Source organism: Dendrobium catenatum, unplaced genomic scaffold (assembly GCF_001605985.2).
Source record: "Dendrobium catenatum unplaced genomic scaffold, ASM160598v2 fragScaff_scaffold_325, whole genome shotgun sequence".
Lineage (NCBI taxonomy): Eukaryota > Viridiplantae > Streptophyta > Magnoliopsida > Asparagales > Orchidaceae > Dendrobium > Dendrobium catenatum.
Window position 1 is genome coordinate 5,800 of NW_021318787.1, and position 19,232 is coordinate 25,031.

General features: G+C 32.8%; 1 protein-coding gene across 1 annotated transcript in view; it reads right to left on the reverse strand.

Moving 5' to 3' along the window:
• Positions 1-5,889: 5,889 nt before the first annotated feature.
• The window catches only part of LOC110108508 (CLP protease regulatory subunit CLPX1, mitochondrial), a gene marked incomplete at its 5' end in the record, with an annotated part of 48,325 nt that continues 34,982 nt past the window's right edge, over positions 5,890-19,232 (reverse strand). The window contains 10 exon segments of the mRNA XM_020839181.2: positions 5,890-6,214; positions 7,679-7,837; positions 11,800-11,922; positions 12,024-12,086; positions 12,284-12,388; positions 12,508-12,607; positions 12,688-12,758; positions 14,670-14,726; positions 14,941-15,018; positions 15,099-15,173. Coding sequence (XP_020694840.1) covers positions 6,146-6,214; positions 7,679-7,837; positions 11,800-11,922; positions 12,024-12,086; positions 12,284-12,388; positions 12,508-12,607; positions 12,688-12,758; positions 14,670-14,726; positions 14,941-15,018; positions 15,099-15,173 — 900 coding nt within the window.

Genomic DNA, 19,232 nt, shown 5'->3' on the forward strand with positions numbered 1-19,232 from the left:
TTTCACTGTTTTTCCTGTAGTGTTAGTACTACATGATTACATGTTAGCACAGTACGATCAGTTCAATTTCTTCATTGATTGTATTGTATTAATGAATATCAGTACAATAAAATTAGTTCAACTCAAGATCGATTCGTGTAGGACAAACAAAAGTCATCTAGAGTGTCCTCAGGTGATCATATAGTACGATTTTTGGATCGTAGTAGATGAACCAAACCTCATCTAGAGACTCCTCAGGTGATTCATACGATACAATAATGTATCATACTCTATGTTCTATATATAATCAATTAGCTTTGATTTGATTGCTTAATTAACAAACTTAATTAGATAATTATTTAAAAGATAATACAATACAAATTGATTCGTACAGTACAAATAGTTCAAATTTCAAATTTCAAAATGGCTTATTTTAGGTAATTTAGATTCGACACGAGGCTTATAATTATAACTGATCGTCTAGTACGATATAATGTTCGAATAGTACGATTAGTTATTTTTCAAATTTGTTTTTTTCATTTAAAATGACATATTTTAATTAATTTCTGTAGCAATAGATTGTTCAGTAATATTGAGATTGTACAATAAATTTATTGAAAAAAAATATATTTATATTTTTTATTTTCACTCTCCCTCTATGTGTGTGCATGGTTGCTAATTACCAACCAAACACCATTTACAATATATTGACTCAAGAAAAGATAAAAATACAAACTCTTGCAAACATCAATCCTATAATACCCAATCTTAAGCTATAATCATTTTGGTGGCGCTTGGTGTACTCTTAACCTAAAATTATTACATATAAAAAATGTAACATCCTAGTATACCCCCACTAGCAACACAATGTAACAGAGAAAGTATAACATTCATAATTCTTAACATCCAAAACTTTTAATTATTTTTGTGTATATATATTTCATCGATAGTACAACACATTTTCTAAATAAATGGAAGCATCTAAATAGTTTCAATTTTATTTTAAAAGTAATTATAGAGCCATTAATAAAATAAAATAAAAACATCACAACAATTTAATAATCAACATACCTCACATGTAGACTCACACACATTGTTAAATATTTAAAACTAAAAATTTATTAATCTGAGCCTAATCTACTTCAAAATTTCCTTGTAACAATAGCCCGTATAAAAACATGTGAGTTATGAATCTTAGAAAGTTTTGTAATTCAAACTAAAAAAATTTATAAAATATTATAATGAATAATATAATTGAAATCATGACTAAATTAATTAATAAGATAATTATAAAACAACTTAAAATATGTTCAAGATCATCTTTCATTTTATTTAAAGCCTTTACATAATTTCATAATTAGTCGTCTAAGGTTATGGTTATTATTTTTCACATAGTTAGCTTTCATAAGAATGTTCAATGAAACTCACGTAAAGTTGACATTATCATTATTGAACTACATAGAAGTCTATTTTTTTCTTTTTTGGGATCCCTTTTGCCCCACCTGCTACGCAGGTATTATCTCATTTCATAGTCAACCTTCCCTAATTTGATATTCATTAGACTTCAAAATTAAAAATTCATACTTGTTTTGTAAATTCTTCATGCTTTCATAAAAATCTATCTACTACGTACACCGCTCGCATAAAAAAGTATATGTATGCAACATGTAATGTAATGAGTTTCTTTTCAAAATAGTGTTAACTAGGAAAACCTTTAAACAATCATACCACATCTTATTTTAAACTCCAATTATTCAAATATACATGTAATTGTTCATATATGAATACTTATTTGTATACTCATATTCAATAAATTGAATAAGTATAATATATTTCTCCCTTCAATTCATTTAATTACAAGTGCATATGTATCTAAAGTAATTATATTTACTATTTCAATTTAAAATTACATTTCTTATCTCTTTGACGAGTTGTCTTCTCAATTCTGACACCTTGCTCCCTTTTTCTTTTGTAAATTACTTCGTAACATCTCCTCTATTTGCATATACTAACATAATTATCCTTAGAAATTTTTACTAATTTTAAGAAATTTAAAAGACAAGTTCTATAACATTAATGTAATATAATCAAACCACTTACCTTAAATCTTTTTTTCTAAAACTCTCTTTTTCCTCTTATTCTTCCTTACATAGATCACCTTTCACCCACTGCAGTACCTGCTGGCGAATTATTGCATCCGGTCACCTGACAACCGGACAACCAATCCGGATGCGCCACATCACTCAAATACATCGGGGCCCGATGTATTTTGCTGATGTGGCGCGTCTAGATTGTTGTCCACACGAATCCAGACACCGAACGCAATAATTTGCCCTGCTTCTAACTATCCTTGAATGCAGGAAAACCAATAAGAATAAAGGCCCACCAATAACTGCCACTCCACACTTACAACTATTGAGAGCACCTATTCGATCGGAATTAAATCATTATCTAATTTAATTTAACCTATCACTTAATATAAATAGTAAGATTTACTTAATAGTAATTTAGCTGTTAATATAAATCATAATTCAAATAATTTTTTTTTGCCTGAGCTTTTGAATATTATAGAAAAATATAATAATAAAGCATATGAGACATTAAGTACAATCCAATAATATTTGTTATCATCAAAGCTATGGGTGTCAATATTTGACATGACATGAACCTGACACGAAAATTTCGGGTTAGGGTCAATCTGGTCCCGAAATGGGGCGGGTTCGAGTTCAAGAAATCGACCCGTTTCAAAAACCGGTTCGGATTCGAGTTGACCTAAAAACCCGAAATTGACTCGAAAACTTGAGATTGACCTGTTTTTTACCCAGAAACCAGTGATTGACCCTTTTTTAACCCGTTTTAACTAGAAAATGGGAGAAACCAGAAAACTAGCAATTTTTTGTCGCGTTCGAGTTGACCTAAATAGTATCGGATCAATTCCAAGTTTGACCCGAACCCGACCTGTCACTCGAAATTGACACCCCTAATTAAAGCATAAGCTCAGGCTCCAAGATTGCAACAACAACAACTTTACAATCAATTTTTATAAAATATTACAGCCGTCCCAAATAGACTGTAAATTCCATAGACATGTAGCTATAAAGAAGAGAAAACATTAATTTTGTATAAACTATGTATCATACATACATACTAATGCATGATTGCATAATCATTAAAAGTAAAATAGTTTGTCTATCTCAATAAGAACAATGACACCTTCATTTTTCTTTCAATAACACAATACAACAACCGCACAATAATTTAATAAAAAAGTCAAAGTTCTAAGCTCAATTCAAAGAATCATTTAGTCTATTATAGACAGCATCAGTTTTGATATTGATATCATTAAAGTAAAATAACTAAATTCTCCATTGCATGAATTGTCAAAGATGTCTCTTTTGATGACCACAAGCTGATGGTCTTCTTCTTTAGTTTTTTAATTTATTATTTATTTATTTCAGATCAGTTTTCAACAACACTTGTTCTTCTTTCCAGCCTGTCTTGAGACTTCAAATTATGCATATATCAAGCAAAATGATGAAGAGACTCAGAGAAAATTGGTGAAGGTTGGGAAAAAAAAATGAAGACTGACATTTAGAACTATATAGGATTGGCAAGAATTTCTGTTAGATGGATTATCACATATTGTCAATAAATGGGGCTTTGAAAGGAAATTGTTGATTCACTGATTGTAACAAAATTTTCTCCTTCTTGAGGTTTGCCGCGTATAATTGAAGCTTCGTTTGGGGCAACTTTGACCATTATTTTTTTTCTTTTAAAATAATTTTGTATTAAAAAGCTGTTATATAAAATAACAAGAAAACTGCCACAAATGAAATCTTATTCCAATCAATAAAAGGGATGTCGGTTGTCATGTTGAGAAAGTTGATGAAAAATGGAACTATAGAGAGTAGAAGTAACATTGAAAAAGTTTGAATAAGAAGATAGATTCATTTTACTCTCTATAATAAGAAATTATTCTGTGCGGAGTTCGGACGGGAAGAATCATCCGAACTGTGAGTATGCATACTGTGTACAAATACAGTGTATATATAGATTTGATACACAATATATACATTCATATATCCGGACGGTTCTTTCCGTTCAGACTCCGCACAGAATAATTTCTCCTATGTAATACTTTACTACTGTTGAATGATGTGGAGTTTCTACAAAAAGAAAAAAAAAAGAAGTTTATGATTCAGATATTCAACAAAAATTAGATAGGGCTGAACTATGATGATATAGTAAACAATGAAGTATATAATAATTATTTAACGATAATGCAAATTTCTAATGGAATTTTTATTGAATTTTAATTTAGAAACAAATTTTATTGCAATGTTATGGAATTTTTCTAAACTTCTAATCAAATAAGTAAACGTTAAAAACGTTTTAATTATAATGCTTGAAAAGTAAATAACTTAATTAACATATTTCGATAGTAAAATAATTAATACTTGGTGAATTAAAGAAGAAAATTTGAGAAAATTTGAATCACTAAAAATAAAATTTTTATTTATATTTCAATTTATTATTAAGCAGCACATAAAATCACTAAAATATAGGAAATTAAAAGGACAATAGGAAAATGTTCAATGAATTCAATTGAATTTAGTTTTTATTTTTTTTATTAGGTTGAATAAAACTTTAATAATTTTTTATTTATTTATTTACATTATGAGAAATTGAAACCTATGACTGACATTGTTGAACCAACAACATCATAATCATGAAGATAAAACGCTCAATTTAAATTTGATAAGCGAATAAAGCATGAGAGGTAGGAAGTTAGGGATCTATTTGGGACAGCTACAATATTCTATAAAGTTGGTTATGAAATTGCTGTTAAAAAATAAACTTATCCTAATTATAAAAACAACTTTTTTATTATAAAACTTTTTAAAAAGATGCGGGAAAATAACAAAAAATAGTCATCAAATAAAATAACTAAAAAAGCTATCTCAAATAAACCCTAAATCAGGAGATATTATTCTGTGCGGACGTCGAAGGCATTTTATCGTCCGGAGAACAACCAGAATACATCACGTCAACAGTACCAATATTTAAGAATGCATACTCAATGGATCAGATGTTTGGGCATAATTTTGATCTTAGATTTACTTCAAGATAAGTTCAAGATAAGTGCAGCATGAAGGCAGCCTAAATTCTTCATCTATTACCAATATTTCGAAGAAATTACAATCTTCAACCTATTTTGATCAAAAAAATTTCAAGATATCATGACCTTTTTTTATCTTTTTTTTTCTTTTTCTGTTCAATCTATTTCAACATCAAAGGTTAGTTCAAACTACCACAGCTACTACGAGCTCTAATAGTTATATTTGTGTTTTTATTAAAGCTCCCCTAGCCACCAACAAATTGACACACACATCACATACGGAGACACGACTCAAAAATTTCAGATTCTGGTCAATTCAAACCTAAACCTGATCAAGTTCGAATTGACCCTAAAAACCGAAATCAACCCGGTCTGACCAGTTTTAAATTTATTTAGAAGGGTTTTAGAAGATATAAATGCTTTTTTCAAAAAATAATAAACCATGTTGCTCAAGCTAAATTAAACTTGATTTATTTTAAATTAATTGAAGTAAATCTTATCTTAATTTAGATTTAAATAAATCAAATTAAATAAAAAAATTTTAATAAAACAAAAAAGAAGTGGGTCGGATTCGGGTTGACACGGACCCGAGTTCAGGTCGGGTAAAAAAGTGTAAAGGTCAGATTCGGGTTTGACCCGAACCCGACCCGAAACTAGCCTTTGACAGCCCTACACATACACAAATTTTGAACCTAAAACCTCTTAATTAGCAACCAAAACCCTCAACCAATAGATCAAAATGAGCTACGTAATATTTTCATTATATATCATGAAACAGGGTAGCAATCTTCTAGGAGTGAGAACCGATGAAATGCCAGCAATTGATAAGATCATTGTGAGAAAATTACATTGACATGCTCTAATCATAAAGAAAAAAATTAAAAGAAAAATCACTTACCAAATCAATTTGTTCGACAATATTTTTGGTAATGAGAATCTAGTAGCCTAATGGAAGAATTTTACACCTTGGACTACAGAATGGAACTTTATTAAAGCAAGAACAAAAAGAAAGCAGTCATGTACAGAATAAATTACTTGATCAAAGGATTACATGCTGGCAGCTCTAGAAGCAAGCTCTGGTGGTTCCACCTCAGATTCAATCTGCTCGAGTGTTCTCTGAAACAAGTAAAATGAGATCTAGAGTAATGAGGAATAAGGATCGTTAGCATGAAAAGTCACTGAGAGCTGAGAAAGATGGAACCAATAATCGTGGAAGATTAGGGATCGTTACGACTAGTAGTAGCAGCTTATAAAGATGGAATCTAAAAGCAAGGTTATGCATTGGGGATAAATCCTCTAAGAAATCCTCGAAGAATTTTCATACATAGAGATTCATGCAAAATGTTTTTGCTACTCAATTTTTACAAGCTTAAGAATAAATCAAGACTAAGGTTTCGTTTGAGATGGCTTTATTAAATTTTTTATACAGTAAGAAAGCCGTCCCAAACGAAACCTGAGATTACTTCTTGCGATCAAGAAAAAAAAAAGAGACCGGAGTAACTCAACCTTTGAAAGGGACGTGTTCTTGCAAATGCTTAAGGCTTCGTTTGGGATAGCTTTCCTGATGCTTTTTAAAGCAACTTTTTAGTAACAAAATTAAATTTTTTGTACTAGAAAGCTGCTTTAAGAAGCAGTAAGAAAGCCGTCCCAAACGAAACTTGAGATTACTTCTTGCGATCAAGAAAAAAAAAAGGAGACAAGAGTAACTCAACCTTTGAAAGGGACGTGTTCTTGCAAATGCTTAAGGCTTCGTTTGGGACAGCTTTCTTACTGCTTCTTAAATCAATTTTTTAGTAAAAGAATTAAATTTTTTGTACTAGAAAGCTGCTTTAAGAAGTAGTAAGAAAGCCGTCCCAAACAAAACCTAAGTTTTGATACGAAACAATCTAGACAGGTTTGATTTTTACATCTAAAAAGAGGTTTCAAAATTAATTAGTCATGTTCTTGCAAATGAACATTTCTAAGAAGAAAAAAAAAATCAAGTGGTATTTCCTGAGACAATTCTTATAGATACTCCATGAGGAATTCAAATCATTGCGCGTTAGCTAAGCCACAGGTTTTAACAGAGTGAAATTTAACATTGAAAAATACCTTGAACCAAGAAAACTTGTAATTCTTCTTTAGCAATTTGGCCTAAAATGACAACGGTACTAGGTTGTTTCTAAGCGTCAGCTCTAAAGAAAAAAATCCCTATTAAAACTGTCTACCTAACTCATAACAGGACCCTCCAACCAAGAGCAGATTTTATTTTCATGGTCCAACCAGAGAAAAATCCGCAAAGATTCTGCCTATATTGACTGAATGGATTTTAAAAAAGATGCACCAAAAATTACCATTTACCAATGAACCCTAAGGAGCTGAGGAAAACAGACAAAAAAAAAAAGTAGTATTTGGATCATTATCAAAAAACAAGATAACTAATCAAGCAAAAATGTTCGAGTTACATGGCAGAAACATTATCCATGAATATACACCGGAAATGGAATCAAGAGCATAATAAAGACCAAATTTCAGTGTCGTCAACATTAACAGCAAGCACAACTTTGAAGAAAATGAATTATGTAGGTTCCTGACACATACCACAGGTTGTTTGTTATTTTGTTGAGAAAGGAAGCGCTCAAGTGCTGCTTCACCATATAAAATCTTAGCTCCACATCCATGCGAGTTTGAAGATCCAACAGATTCCTCATCAACAACAACAGCATCTATTTGCTCTTTCCCTGCTCTTGCATCAGGAATCTAAAAAAGCAGGAAAAATTTATTACCAGACCAGAGGAGTTTTGCTACTATTTATAAATGATTAAATGTTCAAATGGGGGAAAACAAAAACCATACTAGTCACAAATATTGATTAAGGCAATGCCATTTAGCTCAATAACAGTTCGTTAGCATTGAAGCAAATTATTGTATATAGCATTAGCTATATTCATTTCTTTAAACTATCTTTCATGACGATGATATAAATGAGCTAAATGTGAAGCTTGGTTCATGCTTATTAAAAAGTTCACGTCTCATGAAATGACATTACAATTACCACCATGACTAATTGTGGAATAACCATATTAGACTTCTGTAAATTCAATAAAACTAGAGGCACTGAAACATCTCCAGACCAACCATTTACTTTGAAAAGTACACATTTGGTCAGAATAATTGATGCAGGACAATCAAGCTAATGCAAGCAAGATGCAAAAATAAGCATACAATATTCATAATTTAAATTTTGATAGTAGACCCTCTCTCACGCCGATCCCTTGAATCTTGTGCACTGTTTCTCGTGGCCTCAAGCAGTGCACACTCGCCACCCCTATGGCCAACATTCTTTCTGTCTCGCATCGCCCTTTACCTACATCACGCTCCTGATGGTATACAAGATGGGTAGAGTAAAGAGATAGAACCAGAGAGGGAAGGCATTGGGAAAGCTAGAGAAAATCTTTAGTGATCTTTGTCTTCTTCATTCCAATAGCTCAATGCAAGGTAAACCCAACCCTAATCTCCTTTAATTCATCCGATAATATGATTCCCCGAAGGATCAACTTCCCTTATTTCTCAGAGAGATTCCTAGTATGTTGGGTGAACTCCAAACAAGCTTCCATGATACTTGTTATTATGAATATTTAATATTTAATATTTAATGGATTACCTCTAAATTTATCAAATCACACCATGATATCAAGTTATGTTTAAATCTACCAAGCTCGATGGGCTGGCTATGCAAGTGATACAAGAGCCTAAGTTCTGATATAATACGTTCAGTCATAGAGGGGAGATTTATTGAGTAAAAATTTCATGCCTCAACAGATTTAGATAAACCTATGAAGGTGTAGATGTTAACAAGTGATAAAATTTAAGATCTCTGTATACAATGTCTTCTGGGTGATATTATCAAGGAATAAATTTGATAAAATGAAGTGATTTTGTGATCAAGTGTTGAGGCTTTACATAATTGAGCAATTATTTTATTTACATTAACTATAAAAGACTAGTGTTCTTTAATGATTACATTATTATGAAAATGCAAATTTCTCCTATTAATCAGAAAGGAATATGCTTAACCTAAGGAGCTTTCCCCTGATATAATTTGTTAATCTTCTCAAAACATCCTATAACACTAATTATGATATGTAATGCTTAGAATGATTTATGCATCTTATAAAATTTGGGGTGATTACTTAAAGTGATTGCTTATTCTGTTTATGCTGTCAATGTAATTTCATTAATGAACGAATAGTTATTTTGGAAAAGAGTTAATACTTATGACTGCATTGTACATGTAATCATATTATATTGTAAGCACAAGTATATTGGTAGATAAAGCTTATCGCTTATCACTTAGTTTTCATTTGAGGCAATTTATGCTTTTTATTTTTGCCTTTAAACCTCCTTTCCCAAAAATATAAAAGCAAAATTTTGAAGAAAAAAAAAATGCATCCAAGAGCACATTATTTTTATTAACTGTTCTTCCTACCACAAAAGCAGTCAAAAAATTATCTCAACTAAAGACTTGATAATAAGTGACAAAAGTGCGCTTCTATTGGATTGGGTGTTGCCAAACATAAGACATGCCCACTTTTTTGTTCGCAAAAGATTCACCCAGAATTTTTACTTTACGCAATTTTTAGATTTTGAGGCTTACGCCTCACCTCACAAATAAAAAAATGTCTCAATACCCAATTGCGCAATTTTAAACATTGTAATGAATGAAAAAATACTAATGTTTCCACACATAAGAGTGCTACCACTAAACTCGCTCCTAAACATGTTGAGTAGGCCCCAAAGCTTACTCACAAAACAAAACTTGATACTCAAATAAAAGGATAAATAGTTCATTCTGACTAATAGAATTTGTAAATGAGGGCCAAGAATTTGGATAATCATGATATTACTCACCAAAAAAGCCATTTTTTATACTTATGAGCAATTTTGTACTTGTTGAAGTTATTAAATTTCTAAAAGATTTTAAAGATTTTATCCAGATGGAACTCCCAAGGAGTTACCCCTATTTCGAGACAATCAATTGGCATTGTTTCTAGGGTACAACTATCAAATCTCATTTACTATAATGTGGTGTAATTTTCAATTTTTGTATGTTATGACCTATGAATTATTATTCTTTGCATTATATCATATAGGTGTATTAGGCCAACCTAGATCCTAATATGTCAATTAAAAGCCCACGACCAAATAATACCTACCATACTATAAACCCACTAGATTATTAATTACCCTTTCTTTCAACTCTGCCCTATGCATGTTGGGTTTAAACCAGCAAAGATTTTCTCTGCTCTTTAAGGGCACCAGGCTACTTAGTAGATTGTATTGTAATATCTCCTTTTTTTGTATGGCTCTTCCCATTATTCTTAAAAGCATAGGGGTTGAACTTGGTAAAACCTATAAAATGGAAATCAAATACCATGGCTAACCAAATATAACATGTACAACATCAAAAAGCAAGATAACACATCTGCTTTGATCCGTATATGACTATATGTACCAAGTTATATTGGCACAAGGCTCTTTCGACCATACATTGGAAACAGCTCCAGGGATGTGGTATGCCCTTTATTTTGCATTGGCACAAAGCTTAAAATGGCTGAAATAGAAGCTTCATTGATTATCTTAGCCCATTTATTCTTGTTTGCATTTACATTGCGGGTACAACTGTAGCATTTTACAAATGTAGTGTAAAGTTATAAGAAAAGTAATTCTTTTGAAAGCTATTATGAATATTATAAATATGTTTTTTTATCAAGTTGAAAAGCTCTTTCTTAAAGCCACCACATATTAGCAAATCTTTTTGTAAAAAGCAATTTCCTATCACAAAATTTTTTTAAAAACAAAAAACTAGTAGTCAAAAGGAAACGTGTTTGCAATCAGAAAAAAAAAAAACAGAGTAGAGCTCCGCAGCGGTATAGGTATGACGCCACAACGGATCAAGACAGAGTTTTGAGTGCCGTAACATTGCTAGACAGACTGGACGGTTTTCTTCTTGTTTTTGAAGGTTGTGTCCCTTGGGGTTATTTTACTTTTCTTTCTCTTGTATTTTGAGTGTGTAAACATTGAAAATGATGCATGTGAGAAGAGAAGCAAGGAGAGAGTGAGAAACAAGAGAGATCTGTACTTATTTCTCCCCATTTTCATAGTGGATTTCTTGGTGTGGTATGGCTTCTTGATTTTTTCCCTATTTTGGGTTTTCTATCTTAAATCCTATTTTCCTTTACTCTTTTACTTTCTTGCTTGTTTCGTCATTGTGGTATTTACTCCTCACCTTCCTCAACAACAACAAATGCAAATATTCACATTAAAGTAAACTAATTAGAATAAATAACTAATGATCGCTTAATGATTCATAGAGAGCATAACTCAAATTCAAGTGAATCAGTTCTAAATCTTCAAGAACAAATTGATCATTAGAACACAACAAGGTAAGAGTTATAGCACAAACATGATATTCAAATATGTGAATCAGTTCTAAATTCAGTCACCCTTTCAACAAATTAATAAATATGTTAAAAGAAGAAAGAGAATTAGAAGAATCGAATAATCAGAAACCTCATACTTGAAAAAAAAAATCACATTCCAGGAGATTTGAAAGTCTAAACATATTCACATCCAAAGAGTAATAGCTAAAAGATCCTTACAACGTTTTTTTACTACTCCAGCTTCAAATTTAAGTTCGGAAATGAGCAAGGGGATCATACCTCATACATTGCTTCTGTCAAAATACTTTCTAATATTGATCTCAAACCCCGAGCCCCTGTATTTTTGGCAATTGCTTTTTTTGCAATTTGCCGCAGAGCTTTTTCAGTAAAATGTAATTTGACCTGTTAAATAGTACAATGTAGGGAAAAAAATCATTATTCCGTATGTCAATTTGTACATCCCTTCAGTTTTAAAAGAAATATGCACAAACCAAAAAACTCACATCGTTCATTTTGAACAACTTCTTGTACTGTTTCCCAAGGGCATTTTTAGGCTCAGTAAGAACCTGCAAACGATGATTGTTAAAAAGAACAAAGATCAGGCAAAGATAAAAAGTAATAATTTACTGATGCTGTCAAACATGAGCTCCCAGGAGAGACGAGATAAGGTAGTAAACACTAAGGAGGAAAACAATCCACTCAAGAGCATAAATGCTAAGAAAGACCAAAGGCAGCACAAGGATTTGCAAGAATAGCAATTTACTTGAAGAAGCTGATCTTCATTGAGAGCAGACAAGCAAACAAGTACGGGGAACCTCCCAACAAATTCCGGTATCAAACCATATGCAATGAGGTCTCCACTTTCAACCTACATAGAGTTGCATTACTCTAATTACCAAAGAAGTTACGGATGTAAATACCCTAAAAAAAAAAGATTTTTGAACTACAATTAAAGATTAAATCAACATCCAATTAAATTGCACATACGCAGTCCAACAAAGACGAAGTGATGGCAGCATTTGTCAAACCACCGGACCGCATGTTTGCACGAACAGGTGCTCCAAAACCAATAGAAGAATCCTGACGCCTATGATATAATATCCTCTTAATTTCATGAAAGGACAATGAAACAAGTCAAGTATGAATTCAATAACTATATCAGTTAACCTCTCAGATATAGTCTTCTCCAAGTCAATAAATGCACCTCCACAGATGAAGAGAATATCTTTTGTATCAATCTGAGAAGGAACATAAAAAAGAAAACAGTTAGCCGTAGCAAACAAGACAATGGCACAGTCCAACTAAATGGCAAGCAGAGATTGGGGAGTTCATCCTAGCTGTCATAAGGTAAATAATAGCAATCAGGAAAGCTAAACAAGGGACAGACATTCTTAATTCTGAGTATCCATTGAAGCAATACAATTTACTAATTACTGGTGAATTAATTACTTGATACAAAGAAAAGAAAGGGAAACAAAATTGAATAGAACAACCAGACTATACTATATGTCAGAAAACAAGTACTTTGTTTAGCGAGGTAAGAATATCTTTAGCATACATAATTCTTATATTTTATTTTATTTTTTTCCACATTCGATTAGGAAAATAACATTATAGTTTAATTTAATGCCAAATATTTGCAACAATTAGAAGGAATGATTGAAAAAATAATTAATTCCTAACCTTTCATCAGGTGTTAGGGAATGCATTCAGCACAGTCATTAGATATAGTGATATACTTTATTATATTTTTTATTTCATAGTTAGAACAATTCTACACACATATTTAGATTATAGTTTGATGGGTTTATCGAAGAAATACATTTTATGCATCTTCCCTAATCATTGATTTCACATAGCAAGCCATTATTCTTTTAAAATTCAATTGGGTTGACGCTGCCCAACAAAAGCCTTTTGCTTTAAATGAAAATTTGAAATTTACTGATAAATCATAATTGTAAGTTTCGACTGAAAACAATCAAAAAGATCATATTGGCCAAAGTTTCAACCAGAACAACTCCAGAATAAGCCAAAAACAAATATGGTCTGAGACCCATTTCAACTACTTTCAGTGAAAGAAAATGATTGAACTAGTCAATTCAAGCCAGTATCAGCCGAATTTCTTTTCTATTTTTTTTTAATAGTTAAATCACTTGGGCCTTGTTTGGTTATAAGGAATTAAAAGAAAAAAAAATTAACAAAGCAATTTAAATGAGATCTGTTTTTTTTATAAAGGAAATTAGTGAAATATTTTTTTATATTTACTGGGTAGATGAGAATTTCAGCTTATGCTTCTTGCAAGGATATGGCATCTATTTCATGTCATTGATTTAATTATATATATATATATATATATAATTTCCACAATTATTATATTCTAAAGTTATTTAATTTATGTTATATACAAATTATTTTGAAATATTGTAAACTGGGTGCCAGAACTAAAGTTCAACTTCTGAAGCTCAAACCCAGTTTTAAAACCTTGCATAAATGATGAAAAACTCATATTAGATATAGAATAGGGGTGAGGAGCTGCCCAATCAGGTTTAGTAGCAACTTTGAGCAGGATTAGCCATCCATGCAGCAGAATGTATCCAAATCAACCCATCCCCAATATAAAGTTTATTTATATTTAGGAAAAGGAATACATAGTACCATATCACCATCATCATCATCATCAGCCCTCAACTAGTTTCAGAATAAAACATGATATCATGCCACATTTTAGATAGGCTGATGCAGTTCAGTAAATATCTGGCAACTAAAATTTAAGCCCAACCAGGACCATTTTGAAGGTTGGGTTGATGTAAAACAGTTCCGCATATATAAAGGTAAAGTACATTGTATGAACAAAAACATTGCTTCAGTTATACATTTGAGAAATAGCAGACTCGAGTTTTTATCCATTTTGTTAAAACTGTGATTGGATAATAAAGAAAAAAACAAAAGTTACATTGTGATTTCATTGGAGTCACTTTCCAATATAAGCATTAACTCAATAATTGGTAAGAGTTAAAATAAAAAAAAATGGTTCCTTTTTTTTTTAAACATTTTTGACAATGCTAAGAAAAAAAAAACAGAAACGAAACTAGTAGATGCATCATAAATTCAACAAAGAACACTTGATAAATTCTATAGTGTAGAAACACCTGGATATTTTCACCACGTGGATGCTTTCTTGCTCCTTTCTCTGGTACATTAACAACCTAAGAGAAAAGAAACTAATAAGAATGTGGCCAGGGGCAAGGGTTTGGAGGGGGAGAGGATCGTTCAATTCCTCTCCATGATCAATTATTATCTGCTTTGCAAATAAAAATTCTAAAGAAAAAGAAAGAAACATAGAATAGAAAATATGCAAAGCATAAAGTTAAATGCAAGAGATAAAGAATGTTATTTGGAAATGTGCGCGCTAGGGCTCACTGTTCCTTCAAGCATTTTCAGCAATGCCTGTTGGACACCTTCCCCAGATACATCTCTGCTAATATTTAGACTCTCAGCCTGCACACAATGTAAATTCATTCGTAAGAAAAGTTTCATCATAAAAAAGTATAACACAATTAATGTTGAATTTACAGAACCTTTTTAGTGATCTTATCAACTTCATCAATATAAACAATTCCTTGTTGGGCAGCAGCCACATTAAAGTCGGCAGCCTGAAAAACACAATTCACTAGGCAATTACAAATATATCTTTATGAGCAACATAATGTTTTGTAACCCATGAGAATGATTAAAACTATATTTAAACTTCTTACTTATGCCCAATTTGTTTTAAAGTGTGTTTCATCTAAAAAGACCTAAAAAAGTAGAGGTAGACCTAAAAAGACTGGTTAGAAAATATTAGAAATGACATTTCTTTATTAGATTTAAATGAGAATTTAACTTTTAACATAACACAATGGAGAAAAAGGATTCATGTAGCCGACCCATATAGTAGGATAAAGGCTTGATGTTGTTGTCTTCCATCTTAATTATTGCAAGTATTTCTTCTAGTTGTTCCTTTGAAACAAACCAAAGCACTTAAACTTGATGACAATTGTCACATCTCAAAAGATAGCCAAGTCAACATTCTAAACAAATTACATCACATCACTGACTTGCAACAGTCGATGCAATATGTATTCAATCTATTCCTTTCCGAACTAAAACCCAAACACCTTTTCACTATAAACCAAACGTGTTTATGTAGAACGGAGAGGGGGGTTGTAATAAAAATTAAAGATCTAAAATTTCATCTCAAATTTTTCTTAATTAATGGATTTGAATTTGAAATTCAAACAATAAAAAGAGGGAGGAAAGAGAGGAATTAATTATCTCCTTAATTGAGGCCTTTAATTAAGAAGGAAAACATTAGGATGGGGGGGGGGGGGGGGGGGGGGGGGGGGCAAAGGAGGAGGGAGGAAAGATGTTCACATTCGATGTATGTGGACCATAGCATTAAATGTGATGGGGTAATTAAATATGAAATTAATTTCAAATTTGGAGAGATTGGAGGGGCTTCCTAAATTATATATATTGATTAGAAAAGGGATTTGAAATTCAAATTAATTTGGATTCAAATTAGAATCCCGCATCTACCATCTTTAGCCCCAGCTTGTCAAACATATGATTGAATATGAAATTTTGTGGGTAGCCCCACCATCTATCAAAATAGTCTAGCTTCCCCTCCTATCTTCCCCCTCATCTTCATAGTGTGATTCGGGGTAAATCCCACTACAGAATTCAACGAAACCTCAGCCACTTCCAAGTGTAAGGGTTCCTCTTCCTCTACCACTTTTTCTTCCTCTACTCGGACTATTCCTCATCACAAACAAAAAGGACCTGCAAGGTGTAGTTTTTACACCTATGGCCCAATGTGAACTTCTCGTCACACCTAAAATATAGCCCCTTAGCTCGTTTGTCCTGCAGAGCCGTATCAATCAGCCTGATGAGGACATCGAAGATCAACGGCTATGATCGTGTCTACTTATTTTGATGTATTTTATTTGTTATTTGTACTTTTCCATTTATACCCTCACTTGAGGGTTTTGTCTTATGTGGCCCTAGGGGCATTTGTGTCTTTTTTTTCCTTCATGTATTTGGCTATTTAAGTCTTCCCCTTCCTCTTGGAAAAGGGATGATGATTATTGATAATGAAAAGTTTTATGTTCTTGTTGATCTCTTAGTGAGTTCATGTGATCTCTTAGTGAGTTCATGACTATGTTGCACTGATACACCTATTTATGAAGGTGTGCTGTATCCGATACACCGATACACGGATACGCCTCCGATACTCCACCGATACGTGTCGGATACACCAAATACGTATCCAATTAAAATATTATTTAATTTCAAAAGGACACGCGCATCCGATACACATGTCCGTTGAAAACCAAAAAGAAATCCGGGAAAAAAAAAAGATGCGTTGTATTTACTTCCACGGCTGCGAGCAAAGTTCTCTCATTTTCGAGATGGATTTGAGTCTCTTGATGATATGAGAATATTAGAAATTACTAATCTTTCACATGATGAGCCTGAATTAAAAGCTATGATATTTATTGAAGATGATATAGAAGTTCAAAGACAAACCACTGAAGAAGCTAATCATATCATTCCTTCTATTGAATAGTTGAAACTCTATGTGCTAGACAATTTATGTTTATGCTTTTGTTGTTGTACTAGACATTTAATGCTTACTTATATTTTGATATTATAAGCTACAAGGCTACAAATGATGTTGTTGTCATTTTTTTTGTAATTTCAAATATTATGCTTTGATTGCTTTCTTAATTTTTATGTATGATTTATAAATTATGATGACGTGTCCGTGTCGTACCCGTATCCTATATTTTTAAGAATTGACGTGTCCCGTATCCATTTCGTGTCGTATCCGTGTCGCCGTATCCGTATCGGTGCAACATAGGTTCATGAGAGGAGAAGCCCGAGGAGGGTAATTCGCAATACCCGTCAATCTTTGGAAGAGTCTGAGGTTCGCGGTTCTTACGATCTCTGTGTGAGTTCGTTAATTATCTCTATATTTCTCGTATATTCTTGTTCATCGTCTTTCTCCCCTCTTCATGCAACATTCTTCTTCTCCACCACAATCTCCCGCAAGCAACGGCCAATAGTTGAAAGGAGCCAAACCTCTCACTAGTTTCACCATCATTGGAACCCCTACCCGCCGGCCACCCTAGTTCTGCCGGCCGGCCACCTTGCCACCGGCCTCTTCCCTCTCCACCACTTCCTCACACCTCCCTTCCCTAGCCTTCTTGGGAATTTGAATTTCAAAATTCAAATTGTTTCCAAATTTGGAAATTCCTAATTAGAAAAGTTCTTAAGTCCGCATTATGAAGAAATTCAAATTCAAATGGACTTCATCATAAGCTTTCCTAACTCTCATGTGTTGATTTGGAAACCCCTTAATGGCTCCCACACTCTTCCCCTCTCTCCACATGCCGCCGGCCTCACCTTGGTTGGAGCTCCATTCAATTCCCAATTAATGCATTGATTACTCTTTGAATTTGAAATTAAAATTTCAAATTTAATACCCTCCAAATGCCTCATGGATTTTGAATTTCAAAATTCAAATTCCCCTTAATGACTTTCCTAAAATACCTTTCTATTAATATGGAAACTTCTTGATTTGAATTCAAACTTATTTGAATTTCAAATTTAATCCCATATTAATGAATTCTATTTTTGGAGACCCATTCAATCTCTAAAATCTGAAATTAATTCAGAATTTCATATAATTATATTGATTGCATGGGGACCACATACATTGAACTTAGACACAATTTTCCCCTCCTTCTCTTTATGGCCGGCCCCCTCTTCCCCTCTTGCTTAATTATTTCCTTCATTATTGAAGGCTTTCAATTAAGGAAATAATTAAACACACCTTGTCCCTTCCCTCCTCTCTTATTTGAATTTCAAAATTCAAATCCATGACTTAGATAATTCTGAAATAAATCCAGATTTATTTCTTTTGACCCTTCCTACCATCACAAGTTACATAATCTGAGACTAAAAATCAGATTTTCTTTTGGGAAGGCTTTCCCCCAACGTTAATCTTCCCAAACCGTGACCTAGAGAGGAGTTACTGCCTTCACAACGCTGCAGTCCAGTTTTCCGTTCAGCCACGAAGTGCTGTCCAGAAAACTACAGCAAATTTCCTGGCTGTCCCACAGTCCAGAACTTCCTGTTTTGCTGTCCAAAATTTCTGGAGAGTCCAAACTGCTGCCAAGGCTCCCATAGCAGCTGTCCATTCATCCCTGGGTGCTGTCCAGAAGAATTCCAGCAGCAGAAACAGCAGTTCTGTTGCTCCAAAATCCTCCAGCTGCTGCCCCAATTCGCCGATCAGGATCCAGGGTGCTGCCAGAGGAAATTTCGTCAAAGGAGGCAACCGTCCTGATCGGAAAAACCTTTTAGTTGCTGCCCCAAAACCCCCAAACCCAGGATTCGGTGAACTCTTTCCCTCACTCTTTTATTTTCCTAGTTACTTTCAATTGTGAAATTAATTGATTCACTGAGATCGTGTTAGTCCTCCGCTAAAGCCTAGTAATTAGAAGAGTTGTGTGAGGGATCTTTCTTAGACTAATCTTATTGTTAGTATTGGAATTTTCGTTGAAACCACTCATGTATGCAAAGTAAGACTTAATTGACTATTTAATGATCTCAACCTCTCGCATGTGTTTAGACCTAAACTGTTTTATCACCTTATTATTTATTTTGTC